This window comes from Haliotis cracherodii, unplaced genomic scaffold (genome assembly GCF_022045235.1).
Source record: "Haliotis cracherodii isolate W230 unplaced genomic scaffold, xgHalCrac1.p SCAF_22, whole genome shotgun sequence".
Classification (NCBI taxonomy): Eukaryota; Metazoa; Mollusca; class Gastropoda; order Lepetellida; family Haliotidae; genus Haliotis; species Haliotis cracherodii.
The window spans coordinates 4,657,387-4,679,596 of record NW_027266278.1 but is presented as its reverse complement, the minus strand read 5'-3'; the positions used below and the strand labels follow the sequence as shown (position 1 = coordinate 4,679,596).

General features: G+C 40.6%; 1 protein-coding gene across 5 annotated transcripts in view; it reads left to right on the top strand.

The window, feature by feature from the left end:
* LOC139471395 (neprilysin-1-like) overlaps positions 1-9,522 on the top strand; it is a 173,705-nt gene extending 164,183 nt beyond the window's left edge. For all 5 annotated transcript variants that reach the window (XM_071253762.1, XM_071253759.1, XM_071253763.1 and 2 more), the window contains 3 exons: positions 1,900-2,001; positions 2,717-2,793; positions 4,005-9,522. In XM_071253762.1, coding sequence (XP_071109863.1) covers positions 1,900-2,001; positions 2,717-2,793; positions 4,005-4,104 — 279 coding nt within the window. In that variant the 3' untranslated portion in view covers positions 4,105-9,522. The remainder of the gene's footprint in view (positions 1-1,899; positions 2,002-2,716; positions 2,794-4,004) is intronic.
* The last annotated feature ends 12,688 nt before the right edge of the window (positions 9,523-22,210 follow it).

Genomic DNA, 22,210 nt, shown 5'->3' with positions numbered 1-22,210 from the left:
CACCCATTTTATGACACCCATTTTATGGCACCCATTTTATGACACCAATTTTATGGCACTCATCTATGGCACGAACTTATGACACCTAGATATGGCACCTATTTATGGCACCCACTTATGGCACCCATTTTATGGCACACATTTTATTGCACCCATTTATGACACCCATCTAGGGCACCAATTTAGGGCACCCATTTATGGTGCCCACTGCTGTTGCTAAAAGCAGCAAAAAATATTACTCACACATTCACTCACTCTAACATTCGACTGGTCATGATATGAGATTTTAGTGGCATTAAAGCCCAACTCACTCACTAACTCTTCAGGACTCAATTCCACAAAGCACCCACTTATGACACCCATTTTTTGACACACATTTATGACACCCGTTTATTACACCTATTTATGGCACCCATCAATGACATCCATTTTATGACACCCATCTATTGCACCCATTTATTGCATCCATTTTATGGCACCCATTTTATGGCACCCATTTATGACACCCATTTATTGCACCCACTTATGGCACCCATTTATGACACCCATTTTATGACACCCATTTTATGACACCAATTTTATGGCACTCATCTATGGCACCCACTTATGACACCTAGATATGGCACCCACTTATGGCACCCATTTTATGGCACCCATTTTATTGCACCCATTTATGACACCCATCTAGGGCACCAATTTAGGGCACCCATTTATGGTGCCCACTGCTGTTGCTAAAAGCAGCAAAAAATATTACTCACACATTTGCTCACTCTAACATTCGACTGGTCATGATATGAGATTTTAGTGGCATTAAAGCCCAACTCACTCACTAACTCTTCAGGACTCAATTCCACAAAGCAATCGTAGCGCTACAACAGTCGTAAGCCTATGTTAAAGTATGGGAGTTCATCTTAGCTCTACCATTGCTTTGTCGAAAGGGGCCCTGTAGTTGAAGAGTGCATGAGTGAGTTACTGTATTCTTTAACTCCTAGGAAATATCCACAACAATATTATGGCGCCACTTTCTTCTTTCAGAACATTTCAGTCAGGTTTACTCATTTTAGTCAGAAAGGTATCGTATCAGAGGAAAAGATTTGATTTTACTGAGATAGATGCAAACCGTAGAGTGAGTGAGTGCATGATACCAGTATTTTAGTTATATCTTGACTGTCGACTTATTGTCGGAGTAATTCCCCGAGTGACGCGGGTTGTACACTTTTATCACTCACTCACGGCCGGCCAGGCTCAGATAGATAATAATGTTTGTCATTTATCTCTTTTTTGACTAATTAATTGCAAAAAGTATCTGTAAAACATGAAATAAAAGTATAAAAGCATTATGTTATTTTCTTAGTATTGAAATGTTTTGTCCATGGTGACAACTAAGCAAAGCTTTAATTCTGTTACATGGAAATGGTGAACCTCGCCGAATTTTTTGTTTGCTGGTTGTTTAACACCACACTCAGCAATATTCCAGGTCTATGATGTAAATAATTGACCAGACAATCCAGTGATTGACATCATGAGCATTGATCTATGTAATTGGCATATGATAACAGACATCAACCAAGTCAGCAAGCCTGACCACCCAATCCCATTATTCGCCTCTTACGACAAGCATAGTCGCCTTTTACAGCAAGTATAGGTTACTGAAGACCTATTCTATCCCGGATCTTCAGCCGTTGCCTGGCCATGATATCACAATAGAATGTCTATGGTAACTATCCCACAATGCTTTACTTCAGGCGTACAGGAAGTGGGCAGTGGCCATGATATCACAAAAGAATGTCTATGGTAACTATCCCACAATCCTTTACTTCAGGTGTACAGGAAGTGGACAGTGGCCATGATATCACAAAAGAATGTCTATGGTAACTATCCCACAATGCTTTACTTCAGGCTTACAGGAAGTGGGCAGTGGCCCAGCCGAAAGAGGAGAAGAGGCTGCCGGGGCTGGCCCACCTAGACCACTTCCAGCTCTTCTTCCTCAACTTTGCTCAGGTGAGTCACTCGGGGGATGAAGTGGGTCGATAACGTCCCTGTAATGTAGTGCGGTACACAGGTGAGTCACTCGGAGGATGAAGTGAGTTGATATTGTCTCCAGAACATAGTATAGTACACAGGTGATGTCTTACATGAGAAATGTGTACACAGGTGATCTGATGGGAAATAGGCACAGGTGACCTGATGGGAAATAGGCACAGGTGACCTGATGGGAAATTGGCACAGGTGATCTGATGGGAAATGGGCACAGGTGATCTGATGGGAAATGGGCACAGGTGATCTGATGGGAAATAGGCACAGGTGACCTGATGGGAAATAGGCACAGGTGATCTGATGGGAAATGGGCACAGGTGATCTGATGGGAAATAGGCACAGGTGACCTGATGGGAAATAGGCACAGGTGACCTAATGGGAAATGGGCACAGGTGATCTGATGGGAAATACACAGGTGATCTGATGGAAAATAGGCACAGGTGATCTGATGGGAAATACACAGGTGATCTGATGGAAAATAGGCACAGGTGATCTGATGGAAAATAGGCACAGGTGATCTGATGGGAAATACACAGGTGATCTGATGTGAATTGGCCTTCAGGTGAAATTATGAGAAATGGATGTCAGAGTATTGGTTAAAGATGGCAAGAAAGAAAGTCGTCGGGTGATAATTCCCCCTGCTTCAGAGCTGACTGTACTCTGCCTCGTCCTGTTCCAGGTGTGGTGTGGCTCCATGAGGCCTGAGGCCGCCATCAACAGGATACGTACTGGAGTGCACAGTCCAGGCAGGTTTAGGTGAGTCGTCACATTCCATGTTTAGTTTGTTTAATGCCAGATTCTATAATATTCCAGCTACCTAACAGACATTCAACAATATTCCAGCTACATAACAGACATTCAACAATATACTTGCCACACGACGGACATTCAACAATATTCCAGCTACATAACAGACATTCAACAATATTCCAGCTACATAACAGACATTCAACAATATTCCAGCTACATGACGGACATTCAACAATATTCTAGCTACATAACAGACATTCAACAATATACTCGCCACACGACGGACACATTCAACAATATTCCAGCTACATAACAGACATTCAACAATATTCTAGCTACATAACAGACATTCAACAATATACTCGCCACATGACGGACATTCAACAATATTCCAGCTACATAACAGACATTCAACAATATTCCAGCTACATAACAGACATTCAACAATATACTCGCCACATGACGGACATTCAACAATATTCCAGCTACATAACAGACATTCAACAATATTCCAGCAACATAACAGACATTCAACAATATTCCAGCTACATGACGGACATTCAACAATATTCCAGCTACATAACAGACATTCAACAATATTCCAGCTACATAACAGACATTCAACAATATTCCAGCTACATGACGGACATTCAACAATATTCTAGCCACATGACAGACATTCAACAATATTCTAGCCACATGACAGACATTCAACAATATTCCAGCTACACAACGAAGACATTCAACAATATTCTAGCCACACGACGGAGACATTCAACAATATTCAAGCTGCATGACAGACATTCAACAATATTCCAGCTACATAACAGACATTCAACAATATTCCAGCTACATGACGGACATTCAACAATATTCCAGCTACATAACAGACATTCAACAATATTCCAGTTAGATGACAGACATTCAACAATATTCCAGCTACATGACGGACATTCAACAAGATTCTAGCTACATGTCTCTCTGACTGTCAGGAAGAGAATATATGAATGTCAACTTCTTTATTATAAGGAACACAACGTTTCGGAGTAAGCATATACTCCGAAATGTTGTGTTCCTCAAAATAAAGAAGTTGACATTCATATATTCTCTTCCTCATGTGTATCACTTCTAAATGCCTTTCAAAGACCATCTCCGACTGTCCCCTACATTTATTCCATGAATGAAATATGTCTAAATCAAACATTTATTTCCTACAGGGTCATAGGGACATTACAGAATTCAAACAGTTTCACAGAAGCCTTCGGCTGCCCTTTGAACTCTAAAATGAATCCGCCTCACAAGTGCACCGTTTGGTGATTCAAGATGGCCGACATTGACGTCTGCCAGAGAAAGATTTCCAGAGATTATTCAGTACCCAGACCTGTTGGACAGCTGAACATGGAGGCGAGAAGTCTCAGCAATGGTTATGTGCACTTCAGCACCAAAAGAAGGAAGAATTGGGATCTGAATTTCACAGACAGGGCATGATCGGATGCTTGACGGGCAACTCCCGTTGGAATCTCAGAGACTGTGATATGTACAGCGGTGGTAGACTAGCCTGGCATGCCAGTTGTACAAGGTGACCAGTAGCGATGGGTGGATTCGGCTAATGACTACAGCTCCAGTATGATATCTGTATCTTCATTTTTGTTATTCATGTTTGGTTTACTTTCTTACATGTTATATAAAATAAACCTTAATACACTTGGAGAGAACGTCACAAATAAGGACAAAAAACATTAACTGTACACAGTGTCAAACTCAATCTAAATCAGTAACCGTGTAATTTCCATCTTGGCTGAAGTAATATTTCAGACAATGCTGCCATATTTGTATCAAATCAGGAGAAAATTTATATATCCCTGTGTTATGGGTTTTCGGATGTTTTAGAAACGTTCGTAGTTTTCTCGCTAATCACATGAACAACTGTAAAATATCTTACTCACTTATAAAGGCGACATTATCATAAAAACAGGCCATCATCTGAGTATTTACAATGTCTGTGTGACGACACACTCCTTGTTATAGCACGAATAATCACGATAAACACGGCCATCCGAAAATGTATGATGTCCGAAAACAAATGATCCGACAATATATACAAGTGGCATGAAAATACTGCATTTTTTTGTATAAAAAATGCTCCCAACTATCATGAACAGAGATTCAGTGACTACACCTTTACAAAAAAATATGTTTTCAAAATAACATTTGTTCAAAATGTCGGACGACCTGAAATTTTGACACTCACACACGAGAAGATGCTGTATGTTTTCACAGCTATTGACACTAATAGTTTCATATCACATAACGTTGTTGACTTTTTAGTAACCATAGCTACCTCCATTCTTGTTTTAATCACATTATCATCGTTTACATCAAGAATCGGAGGTTTCTCGTATCTGATCTTACAATAATAATTGTAACATATCTCTATTTACAGTTATAGTGTGGAACTTGATCACTGCAATAAATGCTGACATGGACAAACAGTATTTCTTCTCCATTGATATAATATGTGGCATTACATATATAAAAACAGTTTCTCAACTCAAGACCAAGTTGCCTTTTAGTCCCACAGACAAGACATAATTTGGACAATGTCAGAGCAAGAATAATTAAAATGCTATCAAGGATACTCTGAGGAAAATAATTACCGTATTCGACGTGATACCCCGCCCTAATAAGCACCCACAGCGATATTTGCTAATATATTGGCTAGTGAACCTTTCCAATTGATCAATGTACACAAGACTTATCTATTAGTGTATAATACGCACTTGTGTGTTATATGCAGCCTTAATTATGGGCAATTAAATTCGGGAAAGATATACCTGTCGTATATAACTATTTCAGGCTGTCAGCATAAACCATAAAATTTACGATCTTTCAACTGTTTTTTCAACAAAATAATATTCTAATAAGAGCCCCCAAATATTGGCCACTAAAATCTGTAAAACAAACAATGAAATTGGTCTGGCCTGAAAAGCCATAAACAAGTTAATTAACTAAATTAGTTACACAATTAACCCTTCTGACACACTGAACATATTAAGTCTCATGCATAGATGAACACCTTAAATTGGTGTAAGTTTGGATGTGAACACAGAGGTGGACACCTTGTCCACAGGGCCAACTGCAAGGATATCAAGAACTCATTCACACCCGGAAACACACAAATATGGCACTTAAAACATACCCACATAGAAAATGACGAGAAACATTGTTTTAACTTTTCAGGGCCTTAGACTTGCTGTTATTTTTTAGTCCATTGTTTTCACCCAAAATTAGTCTTTTTAGTATTGAGCACAGTATAATGAGAATGGGGATTTGAGCTGTTATCAAATGGCACCGGCAATGGAGTGCATGTCTTATGATAACCACATTGGTCCTTCTGGAACGGCGGCATACATTCGGCTGTTCGTATTACTGTCAGTGTCCGTCAGTGGCACACTGAAATGTCATATCAACTTTTCATATTTCTCCTACCACTGTGAGGACTTTGTTGTGACAAATGCATAAGGAATTATACTGTTTGGGTGGAAAAACAGAACTTCTGTTTGCAGGGAGAATGTACGAGCTTACCTTAAACAGCTTACAAATTACCTGGTATATACAAGAATTACTAAAATCAATCATTTAAAAATATGTTCTGGAGCTCTTTTGATATACATTTTCATACACATTTTGATACTAAAATCAATTATTAACATGATTAATAAAGTCCCATTAAAATCGCTTTTACAATTATACAAGGACAGCCAAAAGGTGATGTCATAGGATCCATTAATATTTGTTAACAAAATGGGTACTGTTCTTGGAAGGCATTTAGTACAAGATTTACGGTATATGTTTTCCCATGACACAGCTGTATGAAGCTCTTGTTTTATTATTGTTGAGTCCTGATGCTGTTATATAAGGCCAAAAGAACAATGTCTGTGTTTCATGTAGCATGGCCTACCCGATGGGATGGTAGAAGTTTTATTAAGTATTTTTCAATACTGTTTAACACAGGTGGCTTGCTTAGAACAGTCATTTGCAACGTCTCGAAGTTGTGTCTACCACTTCTACAGCATTGGGAATATGCGGAAACATCCCTTTTTTCGCAATATTGTAATGGGTTTCTTGACGGCAAGTTAACCAATCGGTCGGGTTACCTGAAACACAAATTGTTTTGAAGGCCTATGATGTACATGGCAGTTGAAACACGTAATATGCATTTGGTACTTTTATGGAGTGCAATATTTTTTTAACATTACTGTTTTGAGTAGTGTCACTGTTTTTATCCTGTTGATGTGGTGATGTACATGTTTGCACAGTCATTCATTGTTCTGAAAACACAAATGGTTACCATGACAATTGGAGTATTTTTTAATCATTTGTATATTCTTTTTTCAGGATAGTTCTGTTCTGGTTCATGAAGACATATTATTGACACTTGATACCCTTAGGCATTGTGACTATGTACCGTATTCGCCACATTAAGTGCAGTGCTTCAATAAGCATCCCCGATCAACTTCTTGACCAATGTGTAAGTAACCCCTGCTAAGACTGAAAAGGGCGGTCGGGTAGCCTAGTGGTTAAAGCGTTCGCTCGTCACGCCAAAGACCCGGGTTCGATTCCCGACATGGGTACAATGTGTGAAGCCCATTTCTGGTGTCCCCCGCCATGATATTGCTGGAATAATGCTAAAAGCGGCGTAAAATAAAACTCACTAAGACTGAAAATTTACCTGACAATCTGTCCATCTGTATTTGAGATTGTTTACAGAAAACACCAGCATAGAAGTGACAGTCTTGTAACTATCATCAAAAAGTGTTAGCTTAATTGATTTTTTAACAAAGTTGGAACACCACAGTTCGGTGTCCCTTTTCTAAGCAGTCAGAGCCTTTATTATGGTGAATACTGTAATTGATATTGTGACCATTTAAAATGGAAATCAATAAACGGAACTGATCAGAGGAAATGCATTCTGAAAATAACAATAACTGTTAACACTATCAATGACAAGGCCTGTGGACGTACTTAAGACAAGAGTGAATGAGTGCGTTCTGATGGTAGTTTAAGCATATATACTATTAAACGAGAACAACCCGTCTTGAAACAGATTCCATTGGGCGCAAAAGGCAAAATAGCAGTCGATATTAGGGATGGGTATTGGATGTTTAAAGTGTATCACATTATTTTGCGATGCACAAGGCTGTATTGCGATACGTATCACGATATATTGTATGATTCTCAATATTGAATTCAGAAGCAATTTGTTACATTAAGGTGTGAACTGAAGTTCATAAATTTAACAAAACAAGATGCTGGTACAACATGATGTTTACTCAGTCAATAAAAACGTGGCCATCTTGGGGCCCTGGATGCATGCGCCGGGGCAGCGATGGCATTTGGCAAGTACCGGTGTATATCATTAAAGACGTAAAAATCGCTATTTGAAATCACCCGATATATAGAGCAAGAAAAAATGATATTGTGATACGTATCGTGAAAAATATTAAACTCAATTTACCAATACACCGAAAGAAACGCACACCCTCAGTCAATAACATAGGAATGGACTGAAAATGACTGATGACACCAGGTGTTTGCAAAAATGGCAAGCATGTCCTGCCCCACCGGTAGCACCCGCCATTATCTGGTAAAGTTCAGCAATATCTGTGTAGGACTACCAAGGACTTCGGAACTCATGGACATTAACCTCTTATTGCATGAGTGAGTGAGTGAATGGGGTTCCCACCAATTTGTTTCATGGGCGACCAAGCTCCGTTGTCCGGTTTTCTCGCCTTGGTCATTGACCCTGGTACTTGTTTGACAATGTTTCATATCAACAATGTTATTAAGTATAGCATATTTTCTGACATACTGATACAGTGTATCCATGTTGGTGTGCATATGTATATATATTCATGTAATATGTGTTTGTGATGAATTTTTAACCTTTTCAAATTTTCTAACACATGATCATGTATAATTTTTACCCCTTAAACATGTATACACGTTTTTACAGATTCTAGAAACTAACTATTCTTTTTCTACGTTGGAAGTATCGAGTATCCATGGTAACCTGGACTTCAGATTGCAGGCCACAGTAAGACATGTCTTTTATTAAACAAATGCTGCACTGAATTGTCAAAAAATAACTTGATAAAAAAAAAAAAACATTATAAAAAACTGAATTTCTTTTATTCTGAAATATTTTTTAAAAGATTGAAGATAAATGAAAGAAATTTAGGCTATTATTTACAGAAATTGATATCAAACAAAAGTAACATTGTTACTAATATAATCCTAGTTTGTATTCCAGTCCTTATTTGGACTACACAACATGCATATATCTGGAATTAATGTAAGCATAACATGAATTAAAATTCCACAAAAACACCTTTTTTAATAAGATTTCCTTGTTTTTTATTCAGAGAAAGTTATTTTTGCATGGATTTTTTTTCTTCTAAATTACAACCAGAGCATTTTAAACTATCACAATTTTATTATGTCGTGAAAGGGTAATTAAAGCTTGAAGATTATAACCTGAAAGATATGGTCAATCGAGTAATGGGACGAGGTGTTTAGGTTGTCTAATGTATTCTTGATTTCATGTTATAACTTCTTGACCTGAGGTAATATTTTGCCTGATACTGTAAACAATATTATTTGTACAGAATTGTATAATATTATGTATTGGAAGTTGTCTTTAAAATTTTGATTTTCATTAAATGTAATCTTCAATATTGTTCTACTGTTATTATTTCACAATTTGGAAAGGACAAGGAGTGTGTTAACATCAGAAACATACATTGAAACTGCCGTATTTCCTCTAATATTTAGGGGGCGGTGAGGTAGCCTAGTGGTTAAAGCATTCACTCATCATGCCAAAGACACGGGTTTGATTCCTGACATGGGTACAATTTGTGCCCATTCCTGGTGTCCCCCGCCGTGATATTGCTGGAATATTGCTGGTTGCTGAAAGCGACGTAAAACCATACACACTCACTCACTCATCTCTAATATTTATTCTTTGAACAAGTTTCCAAACTCGGAGGGTAATGGAGTCAAAGCCGTACATCAGAGACCTACTTAATATTTCAACTACAGTATTGCATGAGCTACCGTCACTACTAGTATTAAATGACATACAATAGAATGTTATGTTCTTGATATAGAACTTATTTCAAGGTGCAGAACATGAATATATTAATTTGAAATTGCAACGAAAGCAGTGGTGGAGTGGTCACCAAACTACAATATTGATATCACACATGCAAAGCACCCGGTGCTTATTAGACACTCGTCACTTATTGTGCTGTACGTTTATTGTGACAGCAAGGAAGGGTAAGAACAGGTACCACCTTTTAACATCCTTTGGTGTGATGGATCAAATCACCAACATTCCATTTTCTGGTAGATGCTCCACTAGGCCACCAAGATAGTCCACAATGAAACAGACAATACCATCAAAGTATACACTGGTCGATTTGGCTGAATATTTGCATGGCTTGGTATGAATATACTACAGTCACTGAATGGCTTGGTTTGAATATACTACAGTCACTACATGGCTTGGTATGAATATACTACAGTCACTACATGGCTTGGTTTGAATATACTACATTTATTGCATGGCTTGGTTTGAATATACTACAGTCACTACATGGCTTGGTTTGAATATACTACAGTCACTACATGGCTTGGATTGAATATACTACAGTCACTAGATGGCTTGGTTTGAATATACTACAGTCGCTACATGGCTTGGTTTGAATATACTACAGTCACTACATGGCTTGGTTTGAATATACTACAGTCACTACATGGCTTGGATTGAATATACTACAGTCACTACATGGCTTGGATTGAATATACTACAGTCACTAGATGGCTTGGTTTGAATATACTACGGTCATTGGAAGACTTGGTTTGAATATACTACAGTCACTGCATGGCTTGGTTTGAATATACTACAGTCACTACATGGCGTGGATTGAATATACTACAGTCATTGCATGGCTTGGTTTGAATATACTACGGTCATTGGAAGACTTGGTTTGAATATACTACAGTCACTACATGGCTTGGATTGAATATACTACAGTCATTGCATGGCTTGGTTTGAATATACTACGGTCATTGGAAGACTTGGTTTGAATATACTACAGTCATTGCATGGCTTGGATTGAATATACTACAGTCACTACATGGCTTGGATTGAATATACTACAGTCACTACATGGCGTGGATTGAATATACTACAGTCACTAGATGGCTTGGTTTGAATATACTACGGTCATTGGAAGACTTGGTTTGAATATACTACGGTCATTGGAAGACTTGGTTTGAATATACTACAGTCACTACATGGCTTGGTTTGAATATACTACAGTCACTAGATGGCTTGGTTTGAATATACTACGGTCATTGGAAGACTTGGTTTGAATATACTACAGTCACTGCATGGCTTGGTTTGAATATACTACAGTCACTACATGGCGTGGATTGAATATACTACAGTCATTGCATGGCTTGGTTTGAATATACTACGGTCATTGGAAGACTTGGTTTGAATATACTACAGTCATTGCATGGCTTGGATTGAATATACTACAGTCACTACATGGCTTGGATTGAATATACTACAGTCACTAGATGGCTTGGTTTGAATATACTACGGTCATTGGAAGACTTGGTTTGAATATACTACAGTCACTGCATGGCTTGGTTTGAATATACTACAGTCACTACATGGCTTGGATTGAATATACTACGGTCACTGCATGGCTTGGTTTGAATATACTACGGTCATTGCATGGCTTGGTTTGAATATACTTCGGTCATTGCATGGCTTGGTTTGAATATACTTTGGTCATTGCATGGCTTGGTTTGAATATACTACGGTCACTGCATGGCTTGGTTTGAATATACTACGGTCATTGCATGGCTTGGTTTGAATATACTACGGTCATTGCATGGCTTGGTTTGAATATACTATGGTCACTGCATGGCTTGGTTTGAATATACTACGGTCATTGCATGGCTTGGTTTGAATATACTTCGGTCATTGCATTGCTTGGTTTGAATATACTAGAGTCATTGCATGGCTTGGTTTGAATATACTACGGTCACTGCATGGCTTGGTTTGAATAAACTACAGTCATTGCATGGCTTGGTTTGCAAAACTAAAAACTTCTTAAAATCCTGAATAGCAAAAGACATTTTCCTGGGGTGTACACAAAGTTTAAATTTCTGCCCCCCAAGCAATCCCAAACCTACTATAAAGTTTTAGAATAAATTTATATGGTGATTCAATCAAGACAACGGAGAGACAGATGAGAATACTACAATTCATTCATAGTTGCAGAATATTTACTAAATATATAGACTGTACAGCATTTCTGAAAAGTTTAACACCCATAACTTCGTCAATAGTCACTGAAGCGTACGTAAACGTTCTTGCAAGAAGAAGCTGTGAGGAATGTCTCCCTCATATTATTGTGGGGAAATGTCTTGTAGAAATTATGCAATTCAAGGCGTCATTCAAAATATTCCTGATACTTTTCATATATAGACAAAATAAATACGACAGGCCCCACGTTAAATCTGAGGACAAAAGCAGACACTGAATGATCTGATATTCAGTCTAAAGACACTCAAAGGGTTCGAGTACTTGGCGATGATTATTTTGTATAATCTTATCGACTTGTATGGGGGTCAGATATATGATATATGATACAGTATAACTCACCAGTGCAATAACTGAAAACGTATTTCCTTTTGATTGGTCATCGTCTGCTTCAGCGCCAGGCGTGAATCACGCCCTGTTTCGGGTGCACGACATCTTGACCAGCTCTTGTCCACATAAGTGCAACCCCAAATTGACTTTTGTCCGCAATCTACAGTCAAAGGTGTTCAATCGTCTAGAGAATGGCTAATGAACCGTAAATGATGCACGTGCACAGATGCGTTGACGCGATAGGATTGCGGACCGCTAATGCGGTATCGAACCAGTTTTACGACGTTGATTGGCGAGGAATGCTTATACTGCAAGACCGGAAAATGACAAAAATTGACATAGAAATTAACGTGTGTAGTTTTGTTTGGGTTTTTTAAAGATTTTTTTTAGACTCGTGGTTTTCAGAATTCAGGGGTGTGCAAATGAGACGGCGTGAAAAAATAGATGGTATTCAGGATTCAGGGGTTTTGCACCTTCCCTTTTTAATCCCCTTAAGTGCCGAGCGCCAGGTAGGGTAACAAAAAATATCTTTTGGTATGACGCAGCCGGGGATAAACTACCGTCCGCTCTATCCGCCAGAACACGGTGGGGGGCAAATTTATTGATCTATATATTTATTTTGTTATAGCAGTCGCTTTATGCCGATTGGCTGTTTTAGAAAGCCTATAATTTCATTGGTTAATGACGCATTGCCGGAACTACAATTTCCCATTGATCATTTTCACTCATCTTTTTCCACAAATACATCTCTGCCATACGCGACTTGTCATTAACAACATAAAGCGTTCTAAAAGCTATAATTTATATTCATTCAAATGAAATATCTTTCACACATGTTGTTTACGATAACTGAATACACGAAACAAAAAAAATATTTAAGATTTGTAGATTAAATTTGATTGAATAAATCGTCTGCTATACCTGCATGTAAACAACAATGGCGACATTGTTGTCCCCGATTAACGTGAACGATCTTGTGAACATTGACGGAAAATTGGTTGGAAGAGTAGTGAACATAATACAGCCATTGAACAGTTTCAACGTCTTTGTGGTGAAAACTGACATGGGTGAGCGACAAGTCCCTCGTTATAGACCACGCGTGATTCCTGAAACCGTGACTTCAATGTCACCCACTCCCCAACATTTAAGTCTAAATGAATCATTTTTGGATGATTTGATGGATAATGATTTCTTGGATGGCCCAAATAACATCCCTGATCAAGGCCGTAGTTAACTGGGGGGGGGGGGGGGGGGGGGGGGGGGGAACAAATAAGATTATTCATATCTTGTTCAAGTTACTTTCACAAGGAAAAATGTTTTCTGTAAAAAATCCCCCGCTGCCCCCCGGCTGACTACGGCACTGCTGATGTTCCAAAACAAGCAGAAAGATTTGTGACACTGACAAATTTCTGGCGGAAAATGAAAATGCAAACACTAAAAAGAACTATGATCAACACGCGAGTTGTCAAAAAGTTTCTTTCAGAAAAGCTGAATGAGCAACGCCCAATTGAAGTTATCCCTCCCACTGAACTTAACACGGTCATGTGCAGGTTTTTCACTGGCGTTAGGAAACAGGATGGTCCCGAGTATGAACCAACCTCACTCATTGGATTCAGGGGCAGTTTAGATCGTCACTTAAAACGTAAAGATTATGGCTTCTCACTTTCCGATTCAACTGAATTTTCCAAAATAGGGATATCATCAAGTCAAAGACAAAATCACTGAAAAAACAGGGAAAGGGTAACCTACCTCACAGACCCGAAGCTATGTCCAATAGTGAAATAAAACAACCACGAGATGCAGGCCAGCTTGACTCTAACACACCTGAATCCATATTTAACACTCTATGGTGGAACAACACAATCGTTTTCGGTCTACGGTCAATAACTCCACTCAGAAGAATGACTTGGGGGAATGTTCAGTTGAAACGAGATTCTGATAATCATGAGTTCCTCGAGTATGTTGATCGGCAATCCAAACCAGAACAGGAGACGACCCCACGGGTGTTCGTGCTGTGACACCCAGACCCTGGGCCCAACCCGACGACCCCTCATGTTGTCAGTCAACGTGTATAAGGTGGCCCGCGACTTGAGAGCCAGCAATTTTTCGGGGAGGGAAGATCCGTACTATCTCGCAAACACTAGAGGGTGTCCCAAATCTGCCGAATCCTGGTTCCAAGGGCAGCCAGTTGGGGAAAACAAACATGGTGCACTAATGAAAAGCATAGCTGCCAAAGCCAACCTTTCATCCGACAAACGCATTAGTAATAAATATTATGAAATGCGACCTCGCCTCTGTTATAAGATTTAACTTTTCCTTGTCTTTTATAGCTTCTTATTTTAAAACGCGACGATGGGGAATATAAACAATAAACTACTCCGGACGTGTAATGACGGATTATCTGTCCCTCGTGAAATTAATGTTGAAAGTCCCTCGCCAAGGATCGGGACTTACAACTATAATTTCACTCGGCACAGAAAAAACCGTCATTCCTAGTCACTCGTAAATTATTGTCTATGTCGTTTTCAAACCAATAGTTCACATTTTACCGCAAATTTAATATAATTTCACATTTCCATCCGGTGAAATCGGGTCCTTATCCCCTCCACTGCTCTTGTGCCCGAACCTAGTTTCTGTTGCAGGCTTCCTGCGGTAAACTGAGTTCTTATTTCTTCCATCTAGGATCCCCAGACATCAGTAATCTATAATACCATGATGTATTTTTTAGGCTGTTTTGAGCACCAGTCGCATTGTGGCCAGTTGAGGTGAAATGGGGTTTAACGTCGCGTCCAAGATTATTGCACTTATATAGCGACGTGCATGCACGTGTGTGTGTGGCTACTTGTACTAGACGGGACTGATGCCGATTTATAGTGCTAGCTCACTGAGATACCATGCCGTAGTTTAACATGAATACCCCACTCAGACACAGTATACTGACTCCGAGCAGACCAGTCCTTGTTTTAGCCCCTTAATGCCGAGCGCCAGACAGGGTAACAACAAGTACCATCTTTTGACGTCTTTTGGTATGAAGCGGTCGGGGATCGAACCCCGGACCTTCCGCTCTCCGGGCGGACGCTCTACAACTAGACCACGGAGGCGGTCTGTCGAAAGTTGAAATGAAACCAGACAGCCGACTTTTAATTTGCATACGTAGTCTAAAGAAATAATTAAATAAGCAAAAATATGCAACTTTGATGATTGGGTGCCTCTTTTTTCATAAGTAATAAAAATGATAAACCATATAAAGGACATGTTTGATTACCTCAGTAGAGTTACGGCCCCTAACCGTGCCAGGACACACTGTTGGAAAACTATACAACATGCGAGACTCCCGAGCCATATGAATCATACTGAAACGGCGGGCTGAAAGGAAATGCCACTGGAAGCCGCGTTGTTGTTTTTTTGACAAAACCGACAAGGTTTTGACGTCTGCTTTAAGAAATACATTGTTTGCACAACAGGACTTCCAACATGTCCGGCGTGCACCTTCTTCGGGAATAAATTACTGTTAGGATCCCTCCTCCCCTATCGGTAACTTAGCTTCTGGTGTTTTGAAATATAAGAAATATTTTGATTGAGCCGCACAAAGCCGTACTTTTTTTCTGGACTTTTCGTGTGTGTGTGTGTGTGTGTGTGTGCGTGCGTGCGTGCGTGCGTGCGTGTTCTTGTATTTACCCGGATTGATGCCGGTGTTGCCTCAGTTTAATAACATGGATACCTCGCTCATACTCTGTATACTATGCAGAGACGACCAGTCCTTGTTTGAACAACTCGACAGGTTAACATCAAGTACTATCTTTTTATGTCTTTATTGGTATATGACGCGGACGGGGGTCGAATCAGCGACCTTCTCTCCGGAAGGCACTCTATTCACTAGGCAGTCTATTTCTTAAAGAAAAGCTCCTGGCTGGTAGAAAGAAGAAATACATAAAAAATAACAGATTATTATATTCTCATCAAGAAGTTATCTGAACATGTCTCCAGGTGCGTATATAGTGTTATTCAGGCGTGTCTCGTCTGTTTTGCCCTTTAACCTATTGAGTGAGTGAGTGAGTTTGGTTTTACGACGCTTTTAGCAATATTCCAGCAATATCACGGCGGCGGACACGAGAAAATGGGCTTTACACATTGTCCCCATGTCGGGAATCGAACCCGAGTTTTCGGCGTGACGAGCAAACGCTTTAACCACTAGGCTACCCGACCGCCCGCTCTAACCTTTTGTATACTCTTAAAAGATAAGCATTCTGTATGTTAATATCAAGTATATTAGAACAAAGACAGGTGATGACGAGAAACAAGAAAGAACGTTTATGTCTCTAAAACGTCACACAAAAACACACCCTAAAGTGTCACAACTGGGGCTAAAACATGAGAGATCAACTCATTATATGAAGTGGTGGTCACAACTGGGGCTGAAACATTATATACCAACTCATTATATGAAGAGGTGCATCACAGTTGCAGCTACAACAATAGAGAGCAACTCATTACATGAAGAGGCGTGTCACAACTGGAGCTACAACACTAGAGAGCAACTCATTACATGAAGAGGCGTGTCACAACTGGAGCTACAACACTAGAGAGCAACTCATTACATGAAGAGGCGTGTCACAACTGGGGCTACAACACTAGAGAGCAACTCATTACACGAAGAGGCGTGTCACAACTGGAGCTACAACACTAGAGAGCAACTCATTACACGAAGAGGCGTGTCACAACTGGAGCTACAACACTAGAGAGCAACTCATTACACGAAGAGGCGTGTCACAACTGGAGCTACAACACTAGAGAGCAACTCATTACATGAAGAGGCGTGTCACAACCGGAGCTACAACACTAGAGAGCAACTCATTACATGAAGAGGCGTGTCACAACCGGAGCTACAACACTAGAGAGCAACTCATTACATGAAGAGGCGTGTCACAACTGGGGCTACAACACTAGAGAGCAACTCATTACACGAAGAGGCGTGTCACAACTGGAGCTACAACACTAGAGAGCAACTCATTACACGAAGAGGCGTGTCACAACTGGAGCTACAACACTAGAGAGCAACTCATTACATGAAGAGGCGTGTCACAACTGGAGCTACAACACTAGAGAGCAACTCATTACACGAAGAGGCGTGTCACAACTGGGGCTACAACACTAGAGAGCAACTCATTACACGAAGAGGCGTGTCACAACTGGAGCTACAACACTAGAGAGCAACTCATTACACGAAGAGGCGTGTCACAACCGGAGCTACAACACTAGAGAGCAACTCATTACACGAAGAGGCGTGTCACAACTGCAGCTACAACACTAGAGAGCAACTCATTACACGAAGAGGCGTGTCACAACTGGAGCTACAACACTAGAGAGCAACTCATTACATGAAGAGGCGTGTCACAACTGGGGCTACAACACTAGAGAGCAACTCATTACATGAAGAGGCGTGTCACAACTGGAGCTACAACACTAGAGAGCAACTCATTACACGAAGAGGCGTGTCACAACTGGGGCTACAACACTAGAGAGCAACTCATTACATGAAGAGGCGTGTCACAACTGGAGCTACAACACTAGAGAGCAACTCATTACATGAAGAGGCGTGTCACAACTGGGGCTACAACACTAGAGAGCAACTCATTACATGAAGAGGCGTGTCACAACTGGAGCTACAACACTAGAGAGCAACTCATTACACGAAGAGGCGTGTCACAACTGGGGCTACAACACTAGAGAGCAACTCATTACATGAAGAGGCGTGTCACAACTGGAGCTACAACACTAGAGAGCAACTCATTACATGAAGAGGCGTGTCACAACTGGAGCTACAACACTAGAGAGCAACTCATTACATGAAGAGGCGTGTCACAACTGGAGCTACAACACAAGAGAGCAACTCATTACATGAAGAGGCGTGTCACAACTGCAGCTACAACACTAGAGAGCAACTCATTACATGAAGAGGCGTGTCACAACTGGAGCTACAACACTAGAGAGCAACTCATTACATGAAGAGGCGTGTCACAACTGGAGCTACAACACTAGAGAGCAACTCATTACATGAAGAGGCGTGTCACAACTGGAGCTACAACACTAGAGAGCAACTCATTACATGAAGAGGCGTGTCACAACTGGAGCTACAACACAAGAGAGCAACTCATTACATGAAGAGGCGTGTCACAACTGGAGCTACAACACTAGAGAGCAACTCATTACATGAAGAGGCGTGTCACAACTGGAGCTACAACACTAGAGAGCAACTCATTACATGAAGAGGCGTGTCACAACTGGAGCTACAACACTAGAGAGCAACTCATTACATGAAGAGGCGTGTCACAACTGGGGCTACAACACTAGAGAGCAACTCATTACATGAAGAGGCGTGTCACAACTGGAGCTACAACACTAGAGAGCAACTCATTACATGAAGAGGCGTGTCACAACTGGAGCTACAACACTAGAGAGCAACTCATTACATGAAGAGGCGTGTCACAACCGGAGCTACAACACTAGAGAGCAACTCATTACATGAAGAGGCGTGTCACAACTGGAGCTACAACACTAGAGAGCAACTCATTACATGAAGAGGCGTGTCACAACTGGGGCTACAACACTAGAGAGCAACTCATTACATGAAGAGGCGTGTCACAACTGGAGCTACAACACTAGAGAGCAACTCATTACATGAAGAGGCGTGTCACAACTGGAGCTACAACACTAGAGAGCAACTCATTACATGAAGAGGCGTGTCACAACCGGAGCTACAACACTAGAGAGCAACTCATTACATGAAGAGGCGTGTCACAACCGGAGCTACAACACTAGAGAGCAACTCATTACATGAAGAGGCGTGTCACAACCGGAGCTACAACACTAGAGAGCAACTCATTACATGAAGAGGCGTGTCACAACCGGAGCTACAACACTAGAGAGCAACTCATTACACGAAGAGGCGTGTCACAACTGGGGCTACAACACTAGAGAGCAACTCATTACATGAAGAGGCGTGTCACAACTGGAGCTACAACACTAGTGAGCAACTCATTACATGAAGAGGCGTGTCACAACTGGAGCTGAAACTTTAGAGACCAACTAATATAAAGTGGAGCATCACAACTGGAGCTGAAACATTAGAGACCAAATCATTATATGAAGTGGCGCGTCACAACCGGAGCTGAAACATATGAGAGCAACTCATTACATGCAGTGGCGCGGCACAACTGTAGCTGAAACATATGAGAGCAACTCCTTACATGAAGCTGCGCATCACAATTGGAGCTGAAACATAAGAAACCAGCTCATTATACCAGGAAGTGGCGCTTCTCAAATTGATCTGAAACATTGAAAGACCAACTCATTAAAATAGGATTTTGGACGTCTGAACTGGATCTAAAACATTAAAGGACTAAATCATTGTTACTGGAGGTGGTACATTTCAATATAGACTATAGAGTCTTGATTTTTTGTTTTCACAATGATCCTTTGGTAGTGATACGCAAATCGTTATAAAAGTCTACAAAAGTTACTTGCTGGAACGGGTACACACCACAGAGGTCCATAACTCCAAATCCTTGCACTGACTTTTGTGCTAAATTAATGGCCAAACGGAGACAGCGTATCTGTTCATTTGAACCTGAAGATGGGAGCGTTTTAATATCTATCAGTATATGTGCTCTAGAGATCAGACTTCCAGACGACCTCAGCTGACACTACAACTGCCTTTCTTCGGTAACTGGGGTGACAGCACCCGCAACTCATTCTTACACTTCACCATGGATGCGGAAGGTTATACTTTCCCCGCTACTCGGAACATTCGGACCAGCAAAATACACCCCTATATCTACTGACCACATTCTTCACAGGGAAAGTCCAGCATAACAATGGTTTTCTCAGAATGGAGCCCACGTGACCACGGACAGTTGCAATGTGTAACCCATGTCCAGGCACCTTGGTCGTCTAGGTATAACCAACAATTGTAGGACATGTTTACATTCAGTCAACGTCATTGTGACTATAGAAACTATTCGGAGTTAAAGTAGCGCCGAGTTTAAACCATAAAAATCAGCTCATACTAGTAGGAAGTAGCGCATCCCAACTGGTGCTGAAAAGGTAGAGACCAACTCATAATATGAAGTGGTTCGCCTCAAATGCAGCTGCATCACTAGAGACCATCTCATTTTTCATATGTAAAGGTGCGTCACAACTGGATCTAAAACATTGGAGACCAACTCATCATATGAAGAGGTGCTCACAACTGGAACTGAAACATTAGAGACCAACTCATCATATGAAGAGGTGCTCACAACTGGAACTGAAACATTAGAGACCAACTCATTATATGAAGTGGTGCTCCCAACTGGAGCTGAAACATTGGAGACCAACTAATACGAAGTGGTGCTCCCAACTGGAGCTGAAACATTAGAGACCAACTAATATGAAGTGGAGCATCACAACTGGACCTGAAACATCGGAGACCAACTAATATGAAGTGGTGCTCACAACTGGACCTGAAACATTGGAGACCAACTAATACGAAGTGGTGCTCCCAAATGGAGCTGAAACATTAGAGACCAACTAATATGAAGTGGAGCATCACAACTGGACCTGAAAAATTAGAGACAAACTAATATGAAGTGGTGCTCACAACTGGACCTGAAACATCGGAGACCAACTAGTATGAAGTTGAGCATCACAACTGGAGCTGAAACATTAGAGTCCAACTAATATGAAGTGGTGCTCATAACCGGAGCTGAAACATAAGAAACCAGCTCATTATACCAGGAAGTGGTGCTTCTCAAATTGATCTGAAACATTGAAAGACCAACTCATTAAAATAGGATTTTGGACGTCTGAACTGGATCTAAAACCTTAAAGGACTAAATCATTGTTACTGGAGGTGGTACATTTCAATATAGACTATGGAGTCTTGATTTTGTTTTCACAATGATCCTTTGGTAGTGATACGCAAATCGTTATAAACCTCTGAAAAAGTTACTTGCCAGAACGGGTACACACAACAGAGGTCCATAGTTCCAAATCTTTGCACTGACTATTGTGCTAAATTAATGGCCAAACGGAGTCAATGTATCTGTTCATTTGAACCTGAAGATGGGAGCGTTTTAATATCTATCAGTATGTGTGCTCTAGAGATCAGACTTCCAGACGACCTCAGCTGACACTACAACTGCCTTTCTTCGGTAACTGGGGTATCATTGGGTGTGGACAGCACCCGCAACTCATTCTTACACTTCACCATGGATGCGGAAGGTTATACTTTCCCCACTACTCGGAACATTCGGACCAGCAAAATACACCCCTATATCTACTGACCACATTCTTCACAGGGAAAGTCCAGCATAACATGGTTTTCTCAGAATGGAGCCCACGTGACCACGGACAGTTGCAATGTGTAACCCATGTCCAGGCACCTTGGTCGTCTAGGTATAACCAACAATATTATTGCAGGACATGTGTACATCCGGTCAACGTCATTGTGACTATAGAAACTATTTGGAGTTAAAGTAGCGCCGAGTTTAAACCATAAAAATCAGCTCATATTAGTAGGAAGGAGCGCATCACAATTGGAGCTGAAAAGGTAGAGACCAACTCATAATATGAAGCGGTTCGCCACAACTGCAGCTGCATCACCAGAGACCATCTCATTTTTTTCATATGTAAAGGTGCGTCACAACTGGA